Source organism: Sander lucioperca, chromosome 3, assembly GCF_008315115.2.
Source record: "Sander lucioperca isolate FBNREF2018 chromosome 3, SLUC_FBN_1.2, whole genome shotgun sequence".
NCBI classification, from domain to species: Eukaryota; Metazoa; Chordata; class Actinopteri; order Perciformes; family Percidae; genus Sander; species Sander lucioperca.
Genome location: NC_050175.1, coordinates 41,461,962 through 41,485,926, shown reverse-complemented (window position 1 = coordinate 41,485,926; position 23,965 = coordinate 41,461,962). Strand labels below are relative to the sequence as shown.

The following is a 23,965-nucleotide window of genomic DNA, read 5'->3' as shown; positions in this document are numbered from 1 at the left end:
GGCTGCTAAAAGACCCTTCCCTCCAGCCAGACTCTACCGGTACTGAATAAAAGCTCAGGCTCACTTCAGGGAATATGGTGTGCTCCATCATCTGCTAGCAGGGTCATGGCTGGGCCAGCAGGAATGAATGTGTAACGTTGTGAGCATGTGAATGTGTCAGCACAGCGCAGGGCAACGCACCATGTTTTCTGTTGGCACAGTCTGCATCGTAAGTGTACCTTCAACAGCAGGCACCGGTGTGAAAATGTGACCGTTAAACAACATGTCATGTACTGCTGGGACAAACATGCATGCACACATATGGTCACACTTCTTTTCCTGTATGGTGATGGCCTTTATGAGGGCTTCATGACGTCACAGGGACACAAACTGATCATGTCTACTGATTAATCCAACTAAATCGTTGTCATTGTTCATTCAAGTCGGCAATCGGGATGTCAAGGCCGCTTTCGCTTGCCTTGACTCTCTTTGTTTCCTACTGCATCTTTGTCATGTACTAGATCAGGAGTGTCCAAACTTATTTTTTTTTTAAGATTTTTTTTTTGGGGCATTTTCAGCCTTTATTTTACAGGACAGCTGAATACATGAAAGGGGAGAGAGAGTGGGAATGACATGCAACAAAGGGCCGCAGGTCAGAGTCGAACCCGGGTCCGCTGCGTCGAGGAGTAAACCTCTATATATGGGCGCCCGCTCTACCAACTGAGCTATAAGGGCGTCCATGTCCAAACTTTTTGATAAAATATGCGATTAATCGCGATTAACTATAGAAATTCAGCGATTAATCGCGATTTAAAAAAATGAATCGTTTGACAGCCCTATTTATAACCATTTTTATTTTCATTGTCACCATTATCTTTTTTTTTTTTTTTTTTAAATGGCAAGGTAACCAAATCAACGCCACTCAGGCGTAAACAAATATAAAAAAAAACAAACCAAACCAAACACACTGTATGGAATACCTTCAACTTGAAGTTGATAAAAATCTTAATCTCATGTTCATTTTAAACATGACTTATGTGTAATGCAAAGTTTGTTAACATTAAAGCTTACAACATATGACTCGGGCGGGACTTTGGACATGCCTGTACTAGATGTACACAAGTGACTGCAGTAGGGCGGTGGACAAAATGCCTGACAGGAAAACTTGACAGCATAATGCAATCCATTGCAGGCATCCTGCAACAATTACTACTTTCATGAACTTTGTACTGTTCAATCTCCGTTGGAGAGGTGTCAATTCAACGCTATGGTCATTTTGGTTACACTTTACTTGAAGGTATCTACATAAGAGTGACATGACAGTCATGAACGTGTAATAAACATTATAAACAAGTCATAAACGTTTATGACATAACACTTTTAGTATGTGTCATTCGGTTTTTGTCATGACAAGTTATGGTTATGGTTAGGGTTAGAGTTAGGGTTAGAGTTCATGTGTCATGACCGTGTCATGCGTTCATGACACTGTCATGTCACTCTTATTCAAGTAAAGTGTTACCATTATTTTTAAGGCTGCTGTTTGTGCTATTGTTTATTTTCAAAATTGCAATTTTCAAAAGTCAACATATTTTAATGAACATCCCATTAGTGGGATGCAGCAGAAACGGAGATAAGAAGCTTAAAAGGGGGAGAGGAGTCTGTTCTTGGCACTAAGCACATACTAGTAAAGTGCAACTGGGGATAAAATTGCCTCCGAAAAAGTAGTTGAATCCTTTTCTATTAAAAAAAAACATCAATCAACTCCAAATGTTCCTGTTCTTTAACAGCTACAGCTGCAGGTTCTGTACACTGCGGGTGCTATTATAATTATAAGTATCGTATCTTAACTTGCAGTCTTGAGTATTATTTGCTATTGCTATGGTTGATTAAACAGATATGATAATATTGTTTTATTTAGAACATTTTAGTTATATTCATAAATGCTTGTGATCATGAAAAGGGAACATTAAAAACAAATCAGCAGCGTTTGATGGAGAATATTAATTATATGTAAATGTGAACATATCCCACTAAATTCTGCCTCGTAGCAAAATATATTGAAATTCAAATTTGGGGATAAAGCCCTAAAATGTGCACACAGTGTCTTGACTGAAATACACACACACAATCTGTTTGGTATGCACACATACATCATGTTAGTGATTAGTGAATGTGTTCCCTCACTGGGGGCTGTAGGAAGTTGATCAGAGGGATCGTAGCTGAAATTGATTGTGAAGAGCTGAAATCAGGCTCCACCGAGTCGCTGTTTATTCAGGCGCTGATGACAAAGTAAGTGTTTGTATTGTGGCTCTGTCTCTCAGGTGTGTGTGCGTGTGTTTTTTTACAAGCTGAGGCTCTCGGCACAACCTGAACTTTTCTATGGGTTGTATTTACTCTACCGCAGTGAAAGGCTTTGCCTCATTTATAAATGGTCTGTCGCCCAAGTGCTAACTGCAAAATGTTATGGGTGCCTATTTTGCTCTTGTTTTGCACAGGAAAGCCAAAAAAAGGTTAAAAAGTGGCCTTCAGTGCTGTTTTTTTGAAGGTTAGTCTTGTTAATAACACCAGTTTTAGGTATATGTATGTGTGAAAGATCTGCCTTTTTCCTGACGGTCTGTTTTGCACACCTCACTAAAACGTGCCCTTATTTACAATAAAACGCCATCCACCTCCAACACGCTCATTCAGGATGCCGATCTGATGTTTTTGGACTTGGGCAGTCCTCTGGGTGCAGTAATTGGAAGTACCACATGGCACAAAAACATCACTTTCCCTTCACACCCTTCCCTTAGCTGCAGGCAGCTGACCCCTGTAAGCGGCGCCACCAAAGCTGGAGCTTTTATTTTTCCTGTTAGCAGCCCCCCCGCCTTTTCTCCACTGAGCCTCCCAGTTTCCATAAGCTAAAAGTAGAATAGTGAGTAACATCACAGCGGGTTGTGGGCATCCTGCTGCCTGCTAGCATCGTGCGATAGCGGATTCTCAGTGGGTCCAACCCATGGAGGCTGCTTTATTGGTAGGAGTCTGATTAGCTGGCCTGTTTGTTAGTGAGTCTCCCAAGGGGTGTGCAGCTGCTCCCATTTCTGCAAACATCCATTTGACCTTTTCAGCCCTTTCCCTCGTTGTTTAGCTCCACTCACTTTATACATAGCATGTTGCATGTAGAGTGCATGTAAACACACATACACACTGCTACACAGAGCTTTCTCTGAAATCAATCACTTCATCCCATGCTTGCTCTGTTCCCCTGGAAAGGTTGAATTGTATTTGTGTACCCATAAGTAATAAGATACAACGCGGGGCATTGCAGAGAGAAAAGCTTATTTCCGGTCTTGGACAATAGTGGCGAAATGCTCTGAAGATGTGCAGCATCACTCACTGTTTTGATCTGCTTGAAAGGCGAGCCCAAGAGGCTTCGCTCTCCTCTCCCAGCCAGCATGTGGAGCACGTGATGCATATGATGCAGATTTGTCAAAGTGGGAGGGAGAGTCACACATCTTCATTTGCATACAGAGTCTGGGCAAGCAGCTGTTGGCCCCATGAGCGTGCATGTTTCTGCAAGTGTGTGTGTGTGTGTGTGTTGAAGCAAGGCGTTCAGGGGAACAAAGCAATCACACCCAAATTAACTCACCAGTGGCTCAAGGATCAAGGGGGTACATGTGTTTGATGGTGAAGGGACGCTGTATGTACACACAGTGGATGATTAATTATTGATGTACCCAACCCCATTCAATTACTGTCGTCATTTCCAAATAGGGCCGTTAGTTTTCCCCTACGTGTTGAGATCTGTGGTTAGTCTCAGTAGAATGTATATGGCATTTTACACATTCCCACACATTAAAACCCCTGTGTGTAATGTTTATTTTGAGAACCCAGAGCAGGGATTGTCACATTTTTAATGAAAACGAAATTATGTTAATCGCTTCTCTGCCTTTTGGCTAAGATCAAGTGTGGTATCTGTTCTCATCAGTTTAATATCTGATATGTCCTCTATCATGGGATATCATATTAAATGGATTTTTAGCAATGGGAGTTGAAAAATGGGTTTGCTCCATTCACTCCGCGCATCGACTCGGTATTGCAGCGCCGCCGGGAACGATGCACCCTTCTTCGACGTGGTGGTGATGGGGCAGTGGATGTGACACGTGCCTTTGGTGTGGGAGATCTGGGTTCGATTCTCACTGCGATACATCAACCAATGTGTCCCTGAGCAAGACACTTAACCCATAGTTGCTCCAGAGGCGTGCAACCTCTGATATATAGCAACTGTAAGTCGCTTTGGATAAAAGCGTCAGCTAAATGACATGTAATAATGTAATGTAATAAAAATGACAAGAAAGTAAATTGGCGGAGGGCCTAGAGTGGATGCAAACATCCCATCCGAAACATACCCATACAAATGCCTTCTTGTTTATATAGGCCCTCAGGGAATTTGAGAATGTTGATTTTGGATGTGAACAGCATGACAAATATAGTAAAATTGAAAACAAAGTAGTTGTTAAACAAGAACACACACACAGTTTCACTCAAAGATTTTAGAGGTCAGCTGCCAGATAGATAGATAGATAGATAGATAGATAGATAGATAGATTAAAAAAAACACCTCCCTCCATCCTACTAAAGCATTTGTAGCATCACCACATGGCATCCAGGACGCTCATGGATCGATCAGATGGGTCCTCTCACACTACACTTTGTCTCTGCTGCCGCAGGAGTGTTTAGGGAGCACGCAGACATAAATACATCTGTGACCCACTCCAAACCCTTTTATAACAGCATTTATGGTCTGTGCCTAATGGGGCAGACGAGCTGTGTTATGCTGTTTTTGTCAGAATGTTGACCTACACACTTTCTGCGTTGTGAAGCCTGCAGCATCAGTAGTAACAGCTGTCCCAAATTTTCAATAATCCGTACCATTACGACCATACGAGTCATACCTCTCAAAGTTAGTTCTCTTAATTTGCGTGACTTTGATGTGTCCACTCTGTCCCCACCATCAGCATCTTCATCAACTAAAGCCTGTTCCAGAAAGAATATTTCAACCACTCAATGAGGAGAACATTCATTTTTTTGGGGATTGTTATGTATTTCTTTTAATTAATAAAAGCTTATTTCTCTCCCGGGGAACGTGCCAGATTTCAAAAAAAGTTTTCCATCGTAGCGAACATGCCCTAGAAAGTGAGAGGGAGGAACCGTTGACTGCCTGCTGTTTGACATTTTTGGCGAATGAGTGTCTATGAGTAGTCAGAGAGTTGGAACACCTCGTCAGTTTAAGGCTTTGGTGAGGTTCGAGCTGCACTTTAATCTTGACTGTCTCTGATTATGACAGCGAGAGGGAATGTGTGCAGTTACTGATATGCTGCACCAATCTGATACTGTATCTCAGTCGGTTTCCCTTTGGCTAGTGATAAGGTGTAACAATACGAAGTGCAGGAAAGGTCCAAAAGGGAAATCTTATGTTCCTAACAAGGGGTGCCCCTGCGGTGAAATTAGCAGGGATTTAATTATTTCCCCTTGTGCACAAAGCACTTTTATCCTTTGTTGATGAATGTCTCACATGTTTATTGTTCATATAATTGCTTTTCATTTATTGTTGTATTGCTTGTAAAGCACTCTGTAAGTGTTGAAAACTGTGTTAAAAATTGAGTTTATTATTGTTCTTGACAAGTTAGTCGACAGGAAACGAAGAGAACAAAAAAAGAAAAACATGCTTTGTCAGCTTTTTACTCGCACTCCCCCATTTCTCTCTTCACCTCTTACTTTGTATTCTCTTTCTGACTGTGTTTCTTTTGTCGGTGCATTAAGGAGCTGTTCTAATGTCATGAGCTGTCAGACTTGCTCATCTTTCCGGTTTTATCTTGGAAGAGAGCGAGGGGTCAAAGAAAAGAAGCAGCCATAGTTGTCAGCTGCTGTTCTTAGGAACCAACAGTTTTCCACCACATTTACCAATGTAAGAACCAATAAGAGCAGTTGAAGCGTACTGAAAGCGTCTGTGCATTTCTGACTTTGTTCAGAAGGAATCTATGACATGGTGCATGTCCGTATGAATGACAAAGACTTCCAGTTTGAATCCGACAGTCTGCTTTGTGTTGGTTTTTTTGAAAGCCCTGGACTAGTCTTTTTGAGTACATTGTTCATTCTTGCTCTGTTCATTCTATGGCAGATAAAAGTAATGGACCATTAGCATTGTGCTGGATCTGTCTTTTATGCCAGTCATCATTACCCAACCACATTAGACATGGAAACTAGTTCTGAGAAAATCCATTTAGCAAAGGCCTGGCATGGCTTGTTGAATTCCTTCTGAAAAGGCTATCTGTAGTTACAGTGCTGTGGGTCCTTCTGGCAGATATCTGCGTTCAGTTGATTTAGGCTCTCTTGGTGGAGGTGCGTAGTCTGATCCAGTGAGGTAGGCTCTCTTATCTGTGTACTCAGACCAGAGGATGAAAAAACTACTTGGCGTAACTTTACAGCTACACTCACTGGGGAGTACGGCAAAGGATTATGAAGTTAGCAGCACAACATAAAAGTTTAAGGCTTTAATCAGAACTTTAATGCTACTCCAATTATTTTAATTTCAAAAAGGTATTTGGCTTCCATTGAATATTAAGATGAATGCTTTGCTATGCATGTCTTTGTCTTGACTGCTGTGCGTATTGGTTTCTCAGATTCATTATGCAGATCTAGAGTAACCTTCCTCATTACGCCTTAATGCCAGCCATTCATTACCTCTGGCACAGAGACTAATGGCACTATTAATCAGCTATGAATAGAGCTTGGCAGTGGCAGTGGGAGGCTGACACCTCCTTACAGTAACAATTTTAGGCATGCATGTACAAGACAGATTGTCAGAAGGACACAGAAAACTGCCCAGCATGTCAATTACCTACAGCTGACAAGGTGTATAAAGATGGAAACTACATCTAATGGTCCTTTGCCTACCCCACAATGTATTTCTCAGCCGTCTTTACTGTATCTCTTTGTCTGACCTGACAGTGAAGTGTGGTATTCCTCATTGTATTGGCTTCATCCAACCTCTTTTCTCGGTTCCTTTGTTCTGAGATCCACACTGGACACATTTACTGAGAGAATTAAAGCAGTGTGACCTGTTTCCCTCTCTGGCCTCTGAGATACCTTTCTCTCTATAGCAGCACTCAAGCTCTACTTGTTTGCTTTAAAATGATTCCTCTATAACAGTTCAGTACGCCTGTAGCAACAAAGCCAAAGTGAACGCTCTCTTTCTAAATACTGTATGTCTACATACAGTACATATCCAAGAGCTTGGCTCCACTTTTGTCATGTCTTATTCTTCTATCTCAGTCAACAAGCGGTGGCTCAACTCCAGACGATGGAAACCTGACTAACATGAAACACATTTTGGACACATTTGGGATCCTGTCCTTCTTTTACAGTTAAATATGTCCAAGTGTGTTCTCATTTAAAGGGAAGGTGAAAGGGCTTTAAAGGAAAATCTGGGTATTTGCCGATAACTGTCAAGCCTTCCATATGTTAGACTATAGGTGATATGTCTTATCTTATTTGTGAGCTGGAGCACAGCTTGAAGTTGTTGAGTACAGAAGGGGCCTAATACTAATACTAATTTGTGACAGTATTTGCTGTGTATTCTCTTTACATATAATCCACTATGTATGTTCCTTGGATTGTGTTCTCTTCTGTGTTCACATTTTAGTAATGCAGGAAGTGCTTCCTCATCAACAAACAGTCTTCAAGCGTTTGTTCATCCTGTGAGCCTTCTATGGTTATGTAGTGATGGTGTGTGTGTGTGTGTGTGTGTGTGTGTGTGTGTGTGTGTGTGTGTGTGTGAGAGAGAGATTATAAATGAGGATAATTGTACAGCATCTGGTAATTTACACTGCACTCAGAGTATTAGGACAATTATGTTTTCTTTTGTTTTTGGCTCCACTCCAGCCAACTGGATTTGAAATGAAACCGTGGCTTTGAGATTAGATAGATAGATGGATGGATGGATGGATAGATGGATGGATGGATAGATGGATGGATGGATGGACGGACGGACGGACGGACGGATCAAAAATGGGAAATTACAGTGTTAGAGCAGCAAAATATCAGTCACACAGCACATAATATACATGAAATACTAGGATACAATATATATGAAATAATGGGATACAATATACATACATACAATATACATGAAATAATAATAAGATAGAATACAAGAACAAATATTTAAAATATATACAAGTGTTGACTTCCAGCGTTTAGGTTGTTTGAGGTTGTTGTCATCCATATTAGGTATAGTGTAGGAGTTCTAGCCCTATGTATACATTAGTCCCCCAATATTATTTCCCTAAACATACAGACAAGGTAACAGGAATGATCTTGACTGGCCACACCAGTCACTCAATCCATCTGAGTCTTACTCGCTTAAGACCAGACTGAAGGCAAAAATCCCCTGAAATAAGCAAGAAGTAAAGATGTGTCTGCTCCATCTCTCAGTTGTAGCTCCAGCCAGACATCGACTTTTGCAACCAAACCTTATGATGAATTGATTTAGCTTTTTTGTTTTAGGTTTGTGTCAAATAATCTGAGATGGCAGAGTATAGTCAGCATTTTAACCTCATAAATCATTCTTTCATTTCAAATTCAAGGCGCTGAGGTACCGAGCCAACACAACACAAAAACACACACACACACACACACACACACACACACACACACACACACACAAATGTTCATTTATATGTGCTTAGTAAACAGGACACATAAACATAAAGGTGAATTCCAGCGTGTGTGTGTGAGAGTGAGAGTGGAAGAATGTATGTGGACCAAATAGCAGCAAATCCTTCATATCTCTCCAATCACAAAAGTCCATGAACTCTGGGAATTTGAAATGCAAACAAATACTGACAGCCGGGTTAGTGGTTAGTCCACATGCCATGACGGACAAAGATTCCAACAGCCGCTTTGTATTTCAAAACAATTTCTCTGGTAATAATACACCATTTGTACGCCCAGCTTTCCTTGCTCCTTTTCCGTATTTTAGTTTTGCCCTCAAGTCAATTTCCTTGACCTGTAAACAAATGGAAATGTCATACAGACTTGACATTCTTTCCGTATGGTTTCATTTCGCCCGCTTGCCAGGCAAATGGAAAGCAGATCACGCTGAGTCTGACCGCAGATCGTTCCTCCAAAAAAACTTCAAAAATAACCACCAAATGTAATCACCAACATTTCTGTGGCTAAGCTGTGGAATGTGACAGCAAAAGTGTTCTAGATGAATCTAGACTTCAGAATAACCCTTTTCAGGGGTTGGGTTAGTCTTTAGTTGTTTTACTGTGTCTGAAATAAAACGGTTTAATTCCCTGAAAACAGACGGTTTTCTTGTGTGCATTTGAGGGGCTGGAAGGTGGCTTTGTCCCCGTCAAAACAAAGTCTACCTCTGTTTGACATGCCACAAAAATGCTACCCAATCATTTTAAATCACAAATGATTGGCGGGAAGGCCGTCTATGAAGATTAAATGTATGATGTCATGTTCTGCTCCCACTACCCTTACATTAGAGAGCTGTGTGTAGATCTGCATGTGTAGTCCCCCCTTGTATTGTGCTTTTATTTGTCAGCTTTGTAAGTGTAGTAGAAGTGTTTTATTTCTGTGGTTACTTGTCACGCCAAAAGGCTTTTTTTGTTATGTGGTTGTTATTTTGTTTTTTCTTCTTTTTTTTTGTTTCCTTCCTTCCTTCCCGTTTCACTGTCATTTCCATTTCATCTCCTTTCCTTTCCTGGACCTGTACCTTTCGGACGCCTCTGCGTGATATTTCTCTCATCCCCTCCCACGCCGCTGCTGTCTCCTGCCCCTCACTGCCTCGCTGCACCCAACTTGCCATCCCTCCCTCCCTCCTCCCAACCCAAAGATGTAGCCCTGCCCTCTTTCCCTCCCCCCTCACTGACTCCTAACACTACTGACCATGTAACGCCAGGCTCCGGAGGTGTAGCCAGTCCAGCAGGGCCCACCCCCTCTGCCCCCCGAGACGTTGTAGCTTCGTTGGTTTCCACCCGCTTCATCAAGCTGACCTGGCGCCCGCCAGCCGAACCCCATGGAGACGACATAACCTACTCTGTTTTCTACAGCCAGGAGGGCACTAGCAGGTAGTACACACACTAAACTGTAGTACTGCCAGGAGGGTACTAATACATGCATTACTGCTGGAGTCAACAGGGCACTAATATACATACATTCTTGTGCAGGAGTCTCAGCCCACTCTGAAAATATCTAATTAAAACAGTTAAAGCACTTATCATAGCAGTAAGTGGTAATTAATTAAAAACAAACTTCCTTCCTCAACGGAATATTTTTTAACATCGAAGTATAAACAAAACACAAAACCATTTTTTTTAAGTGGCTCTGCGATAATTTCCCCCATCTTCATGTGTAGAGGATTTACTGTGTATGACCGAGAAGGAAATTGCTGAGAGGATTTTTTTTCACAATTTCTCTTTATCGTTTTGGCTTCTTTTGATGTTTTCCTGTAAAATAAGCTGTAAGGCATTTTCAGAAGTGGCTTAATACATAAAAACTGTTTTACTCTGCGCTAGAGCTTGAGATGCAAACGCATGTATATGTGCAAATGCATGGAGCGTAGAGTACTATTTACAAAAAAAAAAGATCGTAAGATTGTACATGTGCTATTTTGCCTAAAACTAACTATGATGTTTCTACCATAGACAGATGAGTGTCAATATGCTTATCATTAGTCAATTACTTTATTAATTGATTAGTTTATGGGCAAAAAAAATTGTAATTTGAGTCATTTATCAACCATAAACTGTTTCCAGCTTCCCAAATGTGAGGAATTGCTGCTTCCTCAGGTTTATATCATTGTTGATTGAATGTCTTTGAGTTTTGGTCCGCTGCTTTGACAAATCAAAGCAAGATGTCAACTCGATCTCTGGGAAGATTTGAGTGGCGTTTACAGGATGTTATGACATTTCATAGAATATATGATTGACCTGTTAATTGAAAAATAAATTAAAAGATGAATCAATAATGAAATAAACGTGCCTTGCATAAAGCAGCAAATACGCACACTTATGTCTGTTACCCAGATGTTACAAGTACTGTACAATACACAATCATATATAACTGTATAGTGTGTACCAGGCAATATGAATACAATCAAATACCCAACACTTTTTGCAGTACACTAAACCTTTTAATTATGTTCTCACGTATAATATGTAACATGTTTTTAATAAAAGACATTAGAGTTATTAAGATGTTCTGCTGTGTGTGTGTGTCTGTGTCTGTATGTGTCCACATCAGGGAGCGAGTAGTGAATACCAGCCGTCCAGGGGAGATGCAGGTCACCATCCAGAACCTCATGCCAGACACCAAATATCGCTTCAGGGTTGTGGCCCACAACAGCAACGGCCAGGGAGAGAGCTCTGCAGCGCTCAAAGTGGCCACCCAGGCTGAAGGTAAAGACGCACGCACACACAAACACACACAAACATTCATTTATTTGTGCTCAGTAAATAGGACACGTACACATAAAGGTGAACTGTTGGAAACATGCTTACACTGGCACACTGATGCAAACAGGATGCACTCAAAAGGAGCACACAAATGTGCAAATAAACATTTCCACAAACAAATATTCACTCACATACAGCATACGCTCACTTCAAACAGAGACACCACACACACACACACACACACACACACACACACACACACATAGAGGAGGCTGTTTGGTGCTGTGCGTTAAGGCAGACCACCCAACAGCAGACCAGAGAAATGCAGCGTTTTCTTCTTATAAGCTTCTTCTTGTTTATGCCCCATCATTTACTATAATCCCTCTGTGTGTGTTGCTTTAAGCCATGTCTACCTGAGTAGTGAATGTCTGAAATTAGTATCCCAGGTTTTTTCTGAAGCATTACCCTCGTCCAGTCTGCACAGGGATACTGTACAGACGCTCATTAGGATGTTTTGAGCGGAGGACACGTACGAATTAGTGAGGGGAGAGGGGACAAAGTGGTTCTCTGCGTTTTTCTTTTCTCTTTGTGTTTGAGTGGTTTAGCTTCCCTATGGCTGCTGCTCCAAATCACTCAGTTTCACCCACATTTGAAAGTGCTGTGATGGGGATTTCCCAGCACACTGTCCAGGTGGATGTGTCTCACCTCCTGGCTCAGCTACAGCTCAGTCACTGTCACTTTGTAGGTCAGCCGCCGTTTCTCTACCTGTGTCCTTGGTTGGAGGGCGGACGGACACACACGCACAAATACACACACTACACCTCAATGCCTGCCAGCAGGCGCCTAGCCACCCATGGGGATAGCAGTGGGGCCGGCCTGTAACTGTGCAGTATATCTCTCGTGTGTGTGCACTTTTAGTGTCAGAACATGCTACGAATTGGAGCTTAAACTTTTGACATGCGTCTGAGTGCCAGGCATGTGCACGCAGCGCTGCACCGTATTACCTCTCCTCAGAGACTGGGTTGATACACCTGTACACACACACACACGCACGCACACACACTCAAACCCATGCCTAGGGCTGGGGCGGTATGTATTTCTTTCCACCGCGGTTGAAAAGCAAGAAATTCCTGCGGTAGCGCGGTATACCGCAACCCCCTTACGAGAGTAGCGTAAGTTAGAGCGACAATGGCAGGGTGCCTTAAGTGAGTGACGTCAGTGCCCGATGTAAAGTGAGTTAAAAGTGAACAAGAAAACAACAAGCTAGAGCTTCTCAAGACACGGTGGCTTTATCTATTGTCAGTACTGCCGGTAAAGTGAATGGAGTTACCCCCGAAAAAACATCGGCTTAAACCTTACAACATGTTACAGCCCGAGTGCAGCCCGTCTAGCAGCTGAGCAGACGGAGAGCAGAGAGGGCGACTCGGTCACTCGACAGTTTGCTAACTTGTTGCTCTCTCTACCGTTATAAGCCGCTCTGTTTTAGGCTACGAAACGTGCATGCAGGCTGAAATTCAACGTGCCGTTTTATCGGGATAAAGCTATAAACAGAAAGAAACTCTGCTAGCTGCTAGGCTAATGTGCAATGGTAAACACTGCAGCTATAACGTTAATGTGTCTACCTCAGCTGAGAACGGAGAAATGTCTTTACCTTTCCTACCGTAATACACGGTATGGAACATTGCGCTCCCCAACTCGCGAACGGTCGGATTTCGGTCCGACGGTCGCTCCATCTTTTGATGATAAGTTTTGTTTAGAAAACTTTGAATCCATGTAAGACACAATGTCATCAGACACAATCCATGTCGTTAGAATCAATGAATCCATGTCATTAGACACAACGTGCAGGCCAATGTTTTTTTTTTTTTTGCGGTGATGACGGTGACGAGCTCAGACCCGCGGTAGGCGTCACGTGACCGCGGTAATGCGGTAACCATCCCAGCCCTACCCATGTCTCTGATATCCCTGCACCCAGGAAAATGGGAGTTTCTCTCTTCTGTCAGGAACACCTGCAGCTAAAGCGTACATATATATATATATACATTACAGACATATATCTGTGTCTGACAGTCAGCACTTTAACCTTATAGTCATTGTTCCATTTTAAATTCATTATGCCACAGTACAGGCACAACAAGAAACGTCACTGTACATATACTTACTGACAAATGCTGTATACAGTGCAGTCACAACTTATTAGGGCAGTCATACATATTTTGTAATGTTAGCTCTGTCTTCCAGCGCACTGGATATGGAATTAAATATTTACTTAGAGGTTAAAGTGCTGACTGTCAGCTTTAATTTAAGCATGTTTACATTTGCATCAGGTGAACAGTGTAGAAATAGTAGCCCTGCTTATCCACAGTCCCCTATTCTCAGGGGACGTAAAGTAATTGGACAAGTTCACATAAACTTATACTATGTTTATGTTCTCAATTGTTATACATAAGATGTCAGATCTTACGTAAAGCTTCACTATAAAATCAACACAGTGCCAATTTTAAAGGTAGACCAATACTTGTGCAAGCATTTATTTCAAGAGAGTATACCACATTGCCAAACACTGAAGACTGACATTTCTGCCCTCCTCTATTCTTCTTACAAAAACCAGAGCTGACACATTATAATACACTCGCTCTGTCTAGTCCTGGCCCCTATGTTGTATAACCAGACACAATAAGATAAACTGTCTACCACACTGAATAGAAGCTTGAGGCAAATGTTGGTGGAATGCAAGATGCACATTGATGTTTTTGTTGAGGCACACCTTCAGTTTGTCTGTCGTAGGAATAACAAGTAAATCATCATGGCTGGCAGCCCAGTACAGAGGGGACTGAGCCGTCTCTAATCTAAGCTCTTGCTAACACGGGGGAAATGTGGCTTTGAAGTAGCCAAGAAATGTGTTTTTTGGCAGCAATCACTGGACATTGCTAAATTGAGTTCCTGTCTTCCAGATGTAGCATCAAAAATGGAGCTCAAGATGAAACAAAACAAAATGGTGAGGTTTGATCTTTTTTTCTAATTTCTGCTCTCCTGCTTCAGTCCAAGTGCCCGGCCCTGCTCCTAACCTGCAGGCGGTGTCGAACACGCCGACCTCTGTCTCTCTCAGCTGGGACAAACCCCTCACTGGCAATGGAGACATGCTCACCTACAAGTTGTACTACACAGACAAAAGCGTTGGCAACGAACAGGTAGGATGTGGTCCTCACTCACTCAGCTGTAGTTTATGATAGCAGAAAGGTTTTCAGGTATCTAAATACATCTCTCTACATACACAGGTTTTGGTGACAGTTGCTCCAGAATGACAGAATTTACTTATTTTATAGTAGATAACATTTCAAAATGAAGTTATAAAGTGCTTCACACAGAACTACAGATTCAGAAACAAAATAATAAAGAAGCTTGACGTGGAAAGACATTAAGATAGATTGAAAATAAAATAAATTACCCAAAAATTAAATAAACCCGAAAAATGGAGTGAAATCTGGATATGCTTTCAGAATAACATACATTTTCTTGAGAAGAGAATGAAACGATTATGATACTGACTCAGCCAAACATTGCGGTGTTTCCTTGTGTGTTTTGCCTTCATTTTTATTGATGACATATTATTAACAGTTGGACAGAAACATGCAGTTTATGTCTCACTACTCACACGCTCAGACCTTTTACTACTTTACTACTGTATGTAGCTGACACTTGCTTTTGCAGGGTTCATTAGATAAAAGAATATGACTGCGTAGCCTAATGTAAGTTGTGATGAGCTAAGGAGTTCCCAATCATTTGCCTAAAGACTCTTTGTACTGCTTTTTGCCCACACTCTTTATTATGCATCACACACAAAAACACGTTTTGTCCAAAAAGAAAGCCGATATGATTCACCAAGTTGTTCTCTGCAGGTCTAACTCTGTCACAAGAGTGGAATTTAGCTGGTTAGATATAGAGTCCGCCGTAGCAATGTGCAAGCCAGTGAGGCATTAAAAAGCCTTTAATATGATAATGGATGAAACGTCGGCCAGCGCACTGAGTAATGATGCCTCAGCTCCCTGGAGAAGAGAGCCAGAGATGAGGTGAAAAAGGCAAGAGATGAAGAGATGGATGAAAAGAAAGAAAGAGGTGAAGGAAAGGGACAGGGCAGAGATGAAGTTAGAAAGATGCAGTGCTGAAAGGACATGAAATATTTAAGGACGGGGGAAGTCGGGGACAACCTATGATGCATTTTTGAGGGTGATATGGTCACAGGCGATCTTCTGCCCCGAGTTCAGAGGTTGTGATTGGACCGCTCTGGAGGCAAGATTAGATTTCCACGAAGTCCCCACATTTTACTCAAAATGTCACAGGCAGAGAGCTGAATGCAAATTGGCTTGAAGTAATTGGGCACATGCCAGCGTGCCCAATTTGTAAAGCAAAAAGTCGTGATCACAGGCGGCATGATTTGTTTCTCAGTGGAAGATGACATTTTTACACAGAATTACAAACAACGTTGAGTGTGATTGAATGATGAAATCACATTTTGTAGCTTTGCCATATTTGAGAGATTGCTTGGGTTGTAAATCTACTGGAACTGTCTCATTTACATCATGTTTGTGCCTGTATCAAACCTGAATGCTAAAATTACAAAATGTCAGTAGGGAAATACTCAAATCAATGTATGTTTTGTCTGTTTTCTTCAGGTAACCTTTTTAAGAATAAAACATTTTTCCTTTTTCATTTAAACTTTACATCATTTGTTTAATTCTCATCTTGTCTTCACATATTAAAGTGCTCATATTATGCTCATTTTCAGGTTCATAATTGTATTTAGAGGTTATATCAAAATAGGTTTACATGGTTTAATTTTCAAAAAACACCATATTTTTGTTGTACTGCACATTGCTGCAGCTCCTCTTTTCACCCTGTGTGTTGAGCTCTCTGTTTTAGCTACAGAGTGAGACATCTCACTTCTGTTCCATCTTTGTTGGGAGTCGCACATGCGCAGTACCTAGGTAAGGACTACTAGCCAGTCAGTATGAGGGCGTGCCACGCCAGCAGCTAGGCGAGCATTATAACGTGTGTTACAAAGTGATGCACGTTTGTCACGGAAGTAAAGGCTGGACTACAATAGAGCTGTTTGGAGCAGTTTGTGAACAGTGTTTTCTGTTGGAGATGGTAAGTCTCTTTGGGGTGGACTTTTGGCTTTTTCACTTTGTAAACCTATAACGTGCACAGAAAAGATAGATAACACAATAAAGAAAAGGGAAAAAGCTGAAAAGCATAATATGAGCACTTTAAATTGCCAGCGAGCCCATTCACCTATGAAGGTATACTTTAGTTACGTCTTAAAATCTTTAAATGTCCAATTTGAAGACGTTTGTATTTGTAGTCACACAACTGTGATTTTAAAGTGACGTTCTCCTCTCCCTCTCTTTCAGGACGTTGACGTAGATAGTCAGTCCCACACCATGACTGGGCTGAAGAAGAACACCGAGTACAGTTTCCGCGTGGTGGCCAACAACAAGCACGGCCCAGGCGTCTCCACCGACGACATCGTCGTTCGCACGTTGTCTGACGGTCAGTTGGTCGATGAAGAGAATATAAACCAAGACTGCTTTTGGTTTAACATTCCCTAATTTACTTGAACATCAATATACCTGTGTGACATGTGATGGATGTTAAATAGTCTACAGTGTGCTGTCAATGTAGATCCAGCAAGACACATTTCACTCTTACTAACTAATTTTTACTTTGCGGTTGATTAACAAATATTTTTGTTGCAATTATCAACATGCCAATTATTTTCTCCATCAATTGGTTCATCCTTTGTCTATAACATGTCAGAAATTTGAAAAATCACAATTTCCCAGAGCCCAAGGTTAATTATTCAGTTTACTATCACATAATGCAGAGAAAAGCATATATTCACAATTTAGAAGCTGGTACTATTAGCCTGGTTGACACCAGACCCTTCTCAGTTGTAACTGAGAGTGGGTCTGGGGAAGGTTCATTCACAGCCCATTTCCAAATGGACGCCGCTCAAATGCCTCTGGGCGCATTGGATAGTCCTTCAACCAATCAGACCAACGATCAGGGTGACATAGCAGCGACAGCGGCATCAACGGTTTGCTGCACTTCAGTGGCCGTCATGTTGAATGTAAACAAAAAGCTGCTCACCGTCGCTGCGCTATCGTCATTGTGTAAAGCCCGCCTCAACGGTTGTGATTGGTGCCTCGATTTGGAAAAATTGGAAATGGGCTTGAATGGGCTCTTGGCCAGACTGACTTGCAGAGCAAATCTCAAATTTGCCGGAAGTTCGTCAGGGTTTTCCCAGGCTAAGGTGCTTGGGGATTGCTGGCATTTTTACTTAAAAATCCCTTTCAAAAATAGTTGTCAATTACATTTCTGTAAATCAACAAGTGGATTTATTTGATTATCTAATCTAATTTCTGTGTTCAGTTTTGTTTCACACTGAAGAAATTCTTTTCATTTGTTTCACAGTACCGAGTGCTCCTCCTCAAAACCTCACTCTGGAGGTTCAGAACTCAAAGGTAAGACAGTTTGCAGGACCTGTAACTGGTCTAGATTTTCCAGTTGTTTTTTTAAGGAATGAAAAGCTTTGACAGTTGTTGCACACACTCCCTCGGATGCAACATACAAATGAGAAATGCACCTAAACTGCTTGCAGCTTGACTGTCTGGTCCACAGCGTGTGTAGCCGCATCACGAAATCCACAAACCCTCACTCTTTGCACACACAAACAGTTGAACAAATACGGCACGTAGCCTGCAGGCCAGAACACCGTTGTTTTGTTGTGTGATTAGCTGTGTCAGACGCCTTTAGGCCCAGCTGGTTAAGAGGGTGTGTGAACCCTCATCGATCCTCCCATCGGCAGGAGACTCGCCTGTCAGAGGGTTTTACGCTCTGTATCACTCTCCGTCTGTACAGTAACTGGCAAACAAGCCTGCGGCTCAAATTCAAATGGATACGGCACAATATTAGCCTGGAAGATGTAGACGCACTAAAAATAATACTAAGGACGTTAAGACAACGCTCAGAATGTTCACATTTGAACTAAATAAGCCCAGTTAACCTAGATGTCTAGGTGTCTTTTGACCTATACATTGACAAATCAGTGCTGGTTGGGATGCTATGTTCAAAGCTACCCTGGCAACAGCCATTTCACCCTGTTGGTTAGCATGTTTTCTAAGAGACCCAATAAATGGAACAAATGTATAACAGATTTAAGTGTTTGAAAGTAAGACTTCTTTTACCTAGATTGAATTTCTCAGAGTTAACTGTATCAGATTTGTCTGGCCCAAATCCAGGTGTCTCAAACTCTTTTTAAGTGTCATTGTTATATCCGATGCATAACAACATACTGTAGTTGTTGCGTGACACTCACTGATTAGATAAGCCTGCTGAGGTGGCTGCAGGCACTTCACAACAGGCTCCTTATTAAAACAGGAAACCGGCCTCAGCTGCCTGTCCCTTTTAGCCATTTTGATCTTCAAACAGAGAGCTGTAGGCCTGTTTATTTTATACTTCCAACCCGAGTGATGGATTAAATTTGAAAAAAAGATGTTTCTCACTCATGACATGTGAGACAGCAAGTGCAAACCGAGAGCAGCAAAGAGAAGAAGATACGGAAAAACCTCGGGGCGCATGCATCGACTACTAAAGCAGCAGCCGGCACTTTTAGCCCTTTGCTGGTCGATGCAGAACCCGTTTGAGAGAGAACTGTCAAAGAAAACTAGAAAAAAAACAAAAACTGGTAGACAATCCTATCACACACTCCCAGCTTGAGTGAGAACTGGCCACCCATGCTGAGGGATACTCAGCTGAGATTTGCGGAGAGAAAGCACTCTCATGCTAATGTTAAGAGTAAAATGAAGAGGAGACGCTCCGTGGAGAGGATAGGAATTGTAGAGGAATTGTTTTTTGAATGGATAGCGTACATCCAGCTCTCCCTCCCCAATTAGACCCAGAAAACCCCCCATTTAAAGCTATGAAACAAACATCTGGCATCCTTCATTACTAACCATTATTGAAATTACTCCTCTAAATTTTGTCTTTGTTGTCATTGTTTAATTCTGAATGTAAACACTCATTAAGTCAATAATCCTGGTACAAGTCTATAGATACAAAGCATTTATGCAATTAGTTGTTTGATACGCCCAGCCAAATGGAACTAGGGGGAGAAAAAAACTAATTAGCATGCATTTAATATTCATATTCAGTCTCCTCTTGTGGGCCTTGTCAAGCAGAACCACACATCTTCTACCTGCAAGGCAACCTGAAAATCATGTTTTTGTGCTCTTATTTTGCACCTTTTTTTCCCCCCTTTTGGCACCTTTTCCCGGTGGTTTTCCAAGTCAATTAAACAGGTTTCCATGAATAGAGAGAAGAAGGGAGAAATAACGAGTTGGGACCGATAGTGTAATAAGAAAAATGGAATAAGTGAACACACTTAACACAAATTTAATTTGCGCAATTCCCTTGACTTGGCTGAGGAGCAACGTGCGTTTGCCCTCTACGTGTATTCAGGCTTTTGTGAATCAGTGTGACAGTGGGGAAGCGTTAATTAACTCTTCTCCCACGCTGGGCTACCCCCCACCTATCTCTTTAAACACACACACGAAAACTCAAATGCAGGAATCTCACAACAGTGCAGCGCGGGCCTGCCAGAAAACGTCCTGCACTCATCTGTGTGCCTTCAGTTTACCTGACCACATGCACACCCCCACTCATCAGGACACCTCCTTCAATAGTTTATTTTGTCCTAATTGTGTCAATCTGCACTGCGTCACCCATGCTCAGAGGGGTGTTTGTTTTTGTGGAGCCCTCCCATTTGCGCCGCTGTCAGGAGGAGAGGGGAGGGACAGGTGAGACAGTGTTTCTGTCCATAAACCTGCAGAGCTACGTGAACACAAATGCCTACTGTATGCCAAGGTGTGATGATACCTGCTAAGCCACGAGGTCACCTTTACAGCTGTAGGCCCGAAACCAGATGGTCTCACGTGCGCTAAACGTAGGTTTTTGTTTCATCCACCATCATTTTTTTCGTTCCTTAGGGCATCATGCTTCGGTGGCAGCCCCCGCCCCTTAACGGCCAGAATGGGGAGATCACCGGCTACAAGATCAGATACCGGAAAGGATCCCGAAGGAGTGAAGCGGCTGAGACCACCGGAGGCACCCAGCTTTACAAGCTCATCGACGGTAATGGGCACTCAAGTTTCTCAGTTTAGACCAAGCACTTTACATCCAGTTTGTGTAGAGATGGACTGGACACCTGGCTTTAACATGCATTTTAAAAGCATCTCGAGTCAACTCTTGTGGTCAAATGTCACTTTTGCTACTCCTATCACTATGAGTAATTTGTGTCATTGACTGATAACACAGCTTGTCTACAGCAGTATTATATTCAGGTCAATAGACGATCTCCAACTCTTTCTATATAATTATATTATATAATTGTTGAACATCATTTTAAAATGGTGGATTTTTTTTGTTCTTAGGGAGCACCAAATCCCAATGTTCCCTTTTGATGCTTTATATAGGTCCTACATCAAAACCTTTATGCTATCAGACTCCGTTTTATCTCTGCTGTATGTATCTTAGATACTGTTGGCTAATTCGGACATGCTACAGTATTTAAAATCTTGATCTTGAGACTGAAGACAGAAGTCTGATATGTTGTTTGGAGTCAGTGTGGCTGTAAGTCTGTTTATTTAGTCAACATCTGCATTTTATAATACTTGGAGTTACATGTCTTACTGTACCCGAACGTTACCCGCTGCTACCACCAAAATATGCACAATATCACCAGAGACACACAGCAATGATTAATATTAGATGTTGTCTCAGAAACTTTCAAGTGGCTCGGCCTCACGCTGTGTGCTGCATCAAAGAGAATATACACTTAAAAGATGATTTTTTTTTTTTTTTTTTTTTAGAACTTTCTGGGGGGTGAAACAGAGGGGGGGGGGTGTTTGTTGGTTGAAAAGCGTTTACAAGGAGATGTTGTAGCCTTGGAGGCACGGATAGTTAGGCAATCCTCAGAAGCTACCCCCAAGGGTGGCCCAGAATAGTGGGTACAGAGAGAAAAGACTACAGGATTAGCGTGTAGCGTGCAAATGGAGCAATATGACGAGGATGAAAATTCCTACAGCAAATTAATACAGCAACACATCATTTTGTCAGCAGGCGTTCCCCCTCTTTTGTGAATACCAATGCCTGCAACCAGCAGTGGAACGGCTCTTTCTGAAGGGGACTTTAAAATGTGAACAAAGATCCAGACTCTGAAAGTTTTTTTTCAACTCTTTTTAGCGCCTTAGTGTTGTACTTTTTGTGCTGGCTGCTATTACACGCTTTTATTTTTAACACTTCTTCATGGCAAATAAATTTGTCCCATTTTTACCCACAAAAACAAGTTAATCAGTGGTAAAAAAAAAATAAATGTATATCACTTCCATGATATTGAGTGGAAAAGAAAGTTATTTGCACCACAGAAACCTTCACTTTATCCTTCCCCCGGCATGCTTATAGATTTTCTCCTTAAATTGTGCTGCAAAGTATCGGGCATCTGTTTAAAATATTTGTGCTTTCAAAATATTTATAGCGTCCGCAACTCGAAACCCAAATTGACCAGCCAAGGAGAGAGCACCAGTGAGTTATACAATAAAATCAGGTTTTCTAAATAGTGGAGTTTTAATGAAAGAAATTGTATTGCTGCTTGAAATGTAGTTTACAGCTCAGTCTGAATACCCGTGCTTTGAATCTGACCGGGCTTGTGTTGTCTGTCCAGGTCTAGAGCGTGGGACAGAATACTCCTTCCGGGTGTCTGCCGTGACGGTGAACGGCACGGGACCTGCCACAGAGTGGACCACAGCAGAGACGTTTGAGAGCGACCTGGATGGTAAAAACATCCGCTGTACTCAATTCATACAGACCAGAACCAGATTTTGCCTTTATTTGTCCAGTCTTTTTACTGCTTTTGTCTTTTTCAGCATTTAATTAACAGTACAGTATTGTCTCTCTGGAATTGAAGGACTCGACGTTAAGTTTTTCCTGCATTTCTTTCGCCAGAATCCCGTGTGCCAGACCAGCCCAGCTCTCTCCATGTCCGGCCGCTGATCAACAGCATTGTGGTAAGCTGGACGCCGCCAGAGAACCAGGACATTGTGGTGCGCGGTTACTCCATCGGCTATGGCATCGGCAGTCCCCATGCTCAGACCATCAAAGTGGACTACAAGCAGCGCTACTACACTATAGAGAACCTCGGTAAGAATAAACCACTGTCGTTCATCCTGTATTGGTACATGTTTATCAAAATGTTTTTTTTACTGAGATATTGATTTGAGACAAATTAATCTTTGCCAGCATTTAAAACACTGCTGTAATTGTCCTACTTGAAAATATAACTGACTGGTTCTTTGACATTTTAATTATAAATGACCAAACACACACACACACAGGTTTGTGACACTATCTTTGTGGGCATCATTGACATAATGCATTCCCTAGCCCCTTACCCTAACCATAGCCATCACAACTAAATGCCTAACCTTAACCCTTACCCTAACCATAACCTAATTCTAACCCTAATCCTACAACCAAGTCTTAACCCTCAAATAGCCCTTTAAACTTGTGGGGTCCAGCATTTTGGCCCCACAAAGCTGTCAGGACCCCACAAGTATACTGGACTCCCAATTTTTGGACCCCACGAATATAGTTAAACAAGCCCCCACACACACACACACACACACACACACAAAATATGAAGCAATTCATCTGTGCCTCGTAGTATTTACAGAATTAATGAGATCTTCTCCACCACACCACAGCTGCTAATTATACAGATTGGCCTAATGGAGCCACAATAATCGAAAATGTTTAAAAAACACAAACTTGTATTGGTGATTTTAATTCTTGCTGTCATCAAAGCAAATTAAATGTCAACTTAAAGGTCTGCTGGGTCCTACTGTGGCGTGAGTGCCATTTTCTGCATAGTATCAAAACCTTCGAGAAACTGACACAAATTGTTGTTCACGTTAACTTTATAATTTTAGATGAAACCATTTCTTGATAAAAACTCGAGAAATCACAGTTTTTACAGTTCTCATTACAGTAGTAAGCGTGGATTTCGCTCTGATGAAAAGCAAGACACACATTTTGTTCCATAAGAAATTACAATTTTGTTGTTTTGATAGGTCATTATGTGTTGTTGGTTATTATTAATTGTATAATTACTCAATAACAACAATAATCCTACAGTAATCCAAGCTTCGGGAAGGGGTATAGAAATGGATCATGAGTTCAAAATAATCTTAGGAAATGGATAGATTTGGGGGAGGAATTGTCGCAAAAATATCTGAATATGCATAATTGAAGCCTTCATTACAATCACAGTAAGAGGAATAATTGTATTCAAATTGTATTCATTCTGGCCAATATCGCAATTATGAGTCGAGAGTCTCGAGAGTTTTGGCTTGATTAGATGGTGGGATATATCTAATTTATCTCGCTCTTCCTGTCTCACCACACTCTGTCTCAAACCTCTC

At 41.7% G+C, this 23,965-nt stretch overlaps 1 protein-coding gene and 1 non-coding gene across 17 annotated transcripts in view; both read left to right on the top strand.

The window, feature by feature from the left end:
• The window catches only part of neo1a (neogenin 1a), a 180,034-nt gene that overhangs the window by 135,712 nt on the left and 20,357 nt on the right, over nucleotides 1-23,965 (top strand). For 15 of the 16 annotated variants that reach the window (XM_031290018.2, XM_031290027.2, XM_031290024.2 and 12 more), the window contains exons 8-15: nucleotides 9,869-10,103; nucleotides 11,278-11,432; nucleotides 14,472-14,620; nucleotides 16,841-16,979; nucleotides 17,904-17,953; nucleotides 20,477-20,621; nucleotides 22,210-22,320; nucleotides 22,491-22,685. In XM_031290018.2, coding sequence (XP_031145878.1) covers nucleotides 9,869-10,103; nucleotides 11,278-11,432; nucleotides 14,472-14,620; nucleotides 16,841-16,979; nucleotides 17,904-17,953; nucleotides 20,477-20,621; nucleotides 22,210-22,320; nucleotides 22,491-22,685 — 1,179 coding nt within the window. The remainder of the gene's footprint in view (nucleotides 1-9,868; nucleotides 10,104-11,277; nucleotides 11,433-14,471; nucleotides 14,621-16,840; nucleotides 16,980-17,903; nucleotides 17,954-20,476; nucleotides 20,622-22,209; nucleotides 22,321-22,490; nucleotides 22,686-23,965) is intronic. The other variant, XM_031290021.2, reaches the window with a different exon arrangement.
• Nucleotides 3,895-4,085, top strand: LOC116043464. Its single transcript, XR_004103477.1, has one exon. It is a non-coding gene; the product is annotated as a U2 spliceosomal RNA (small nuclear RNA).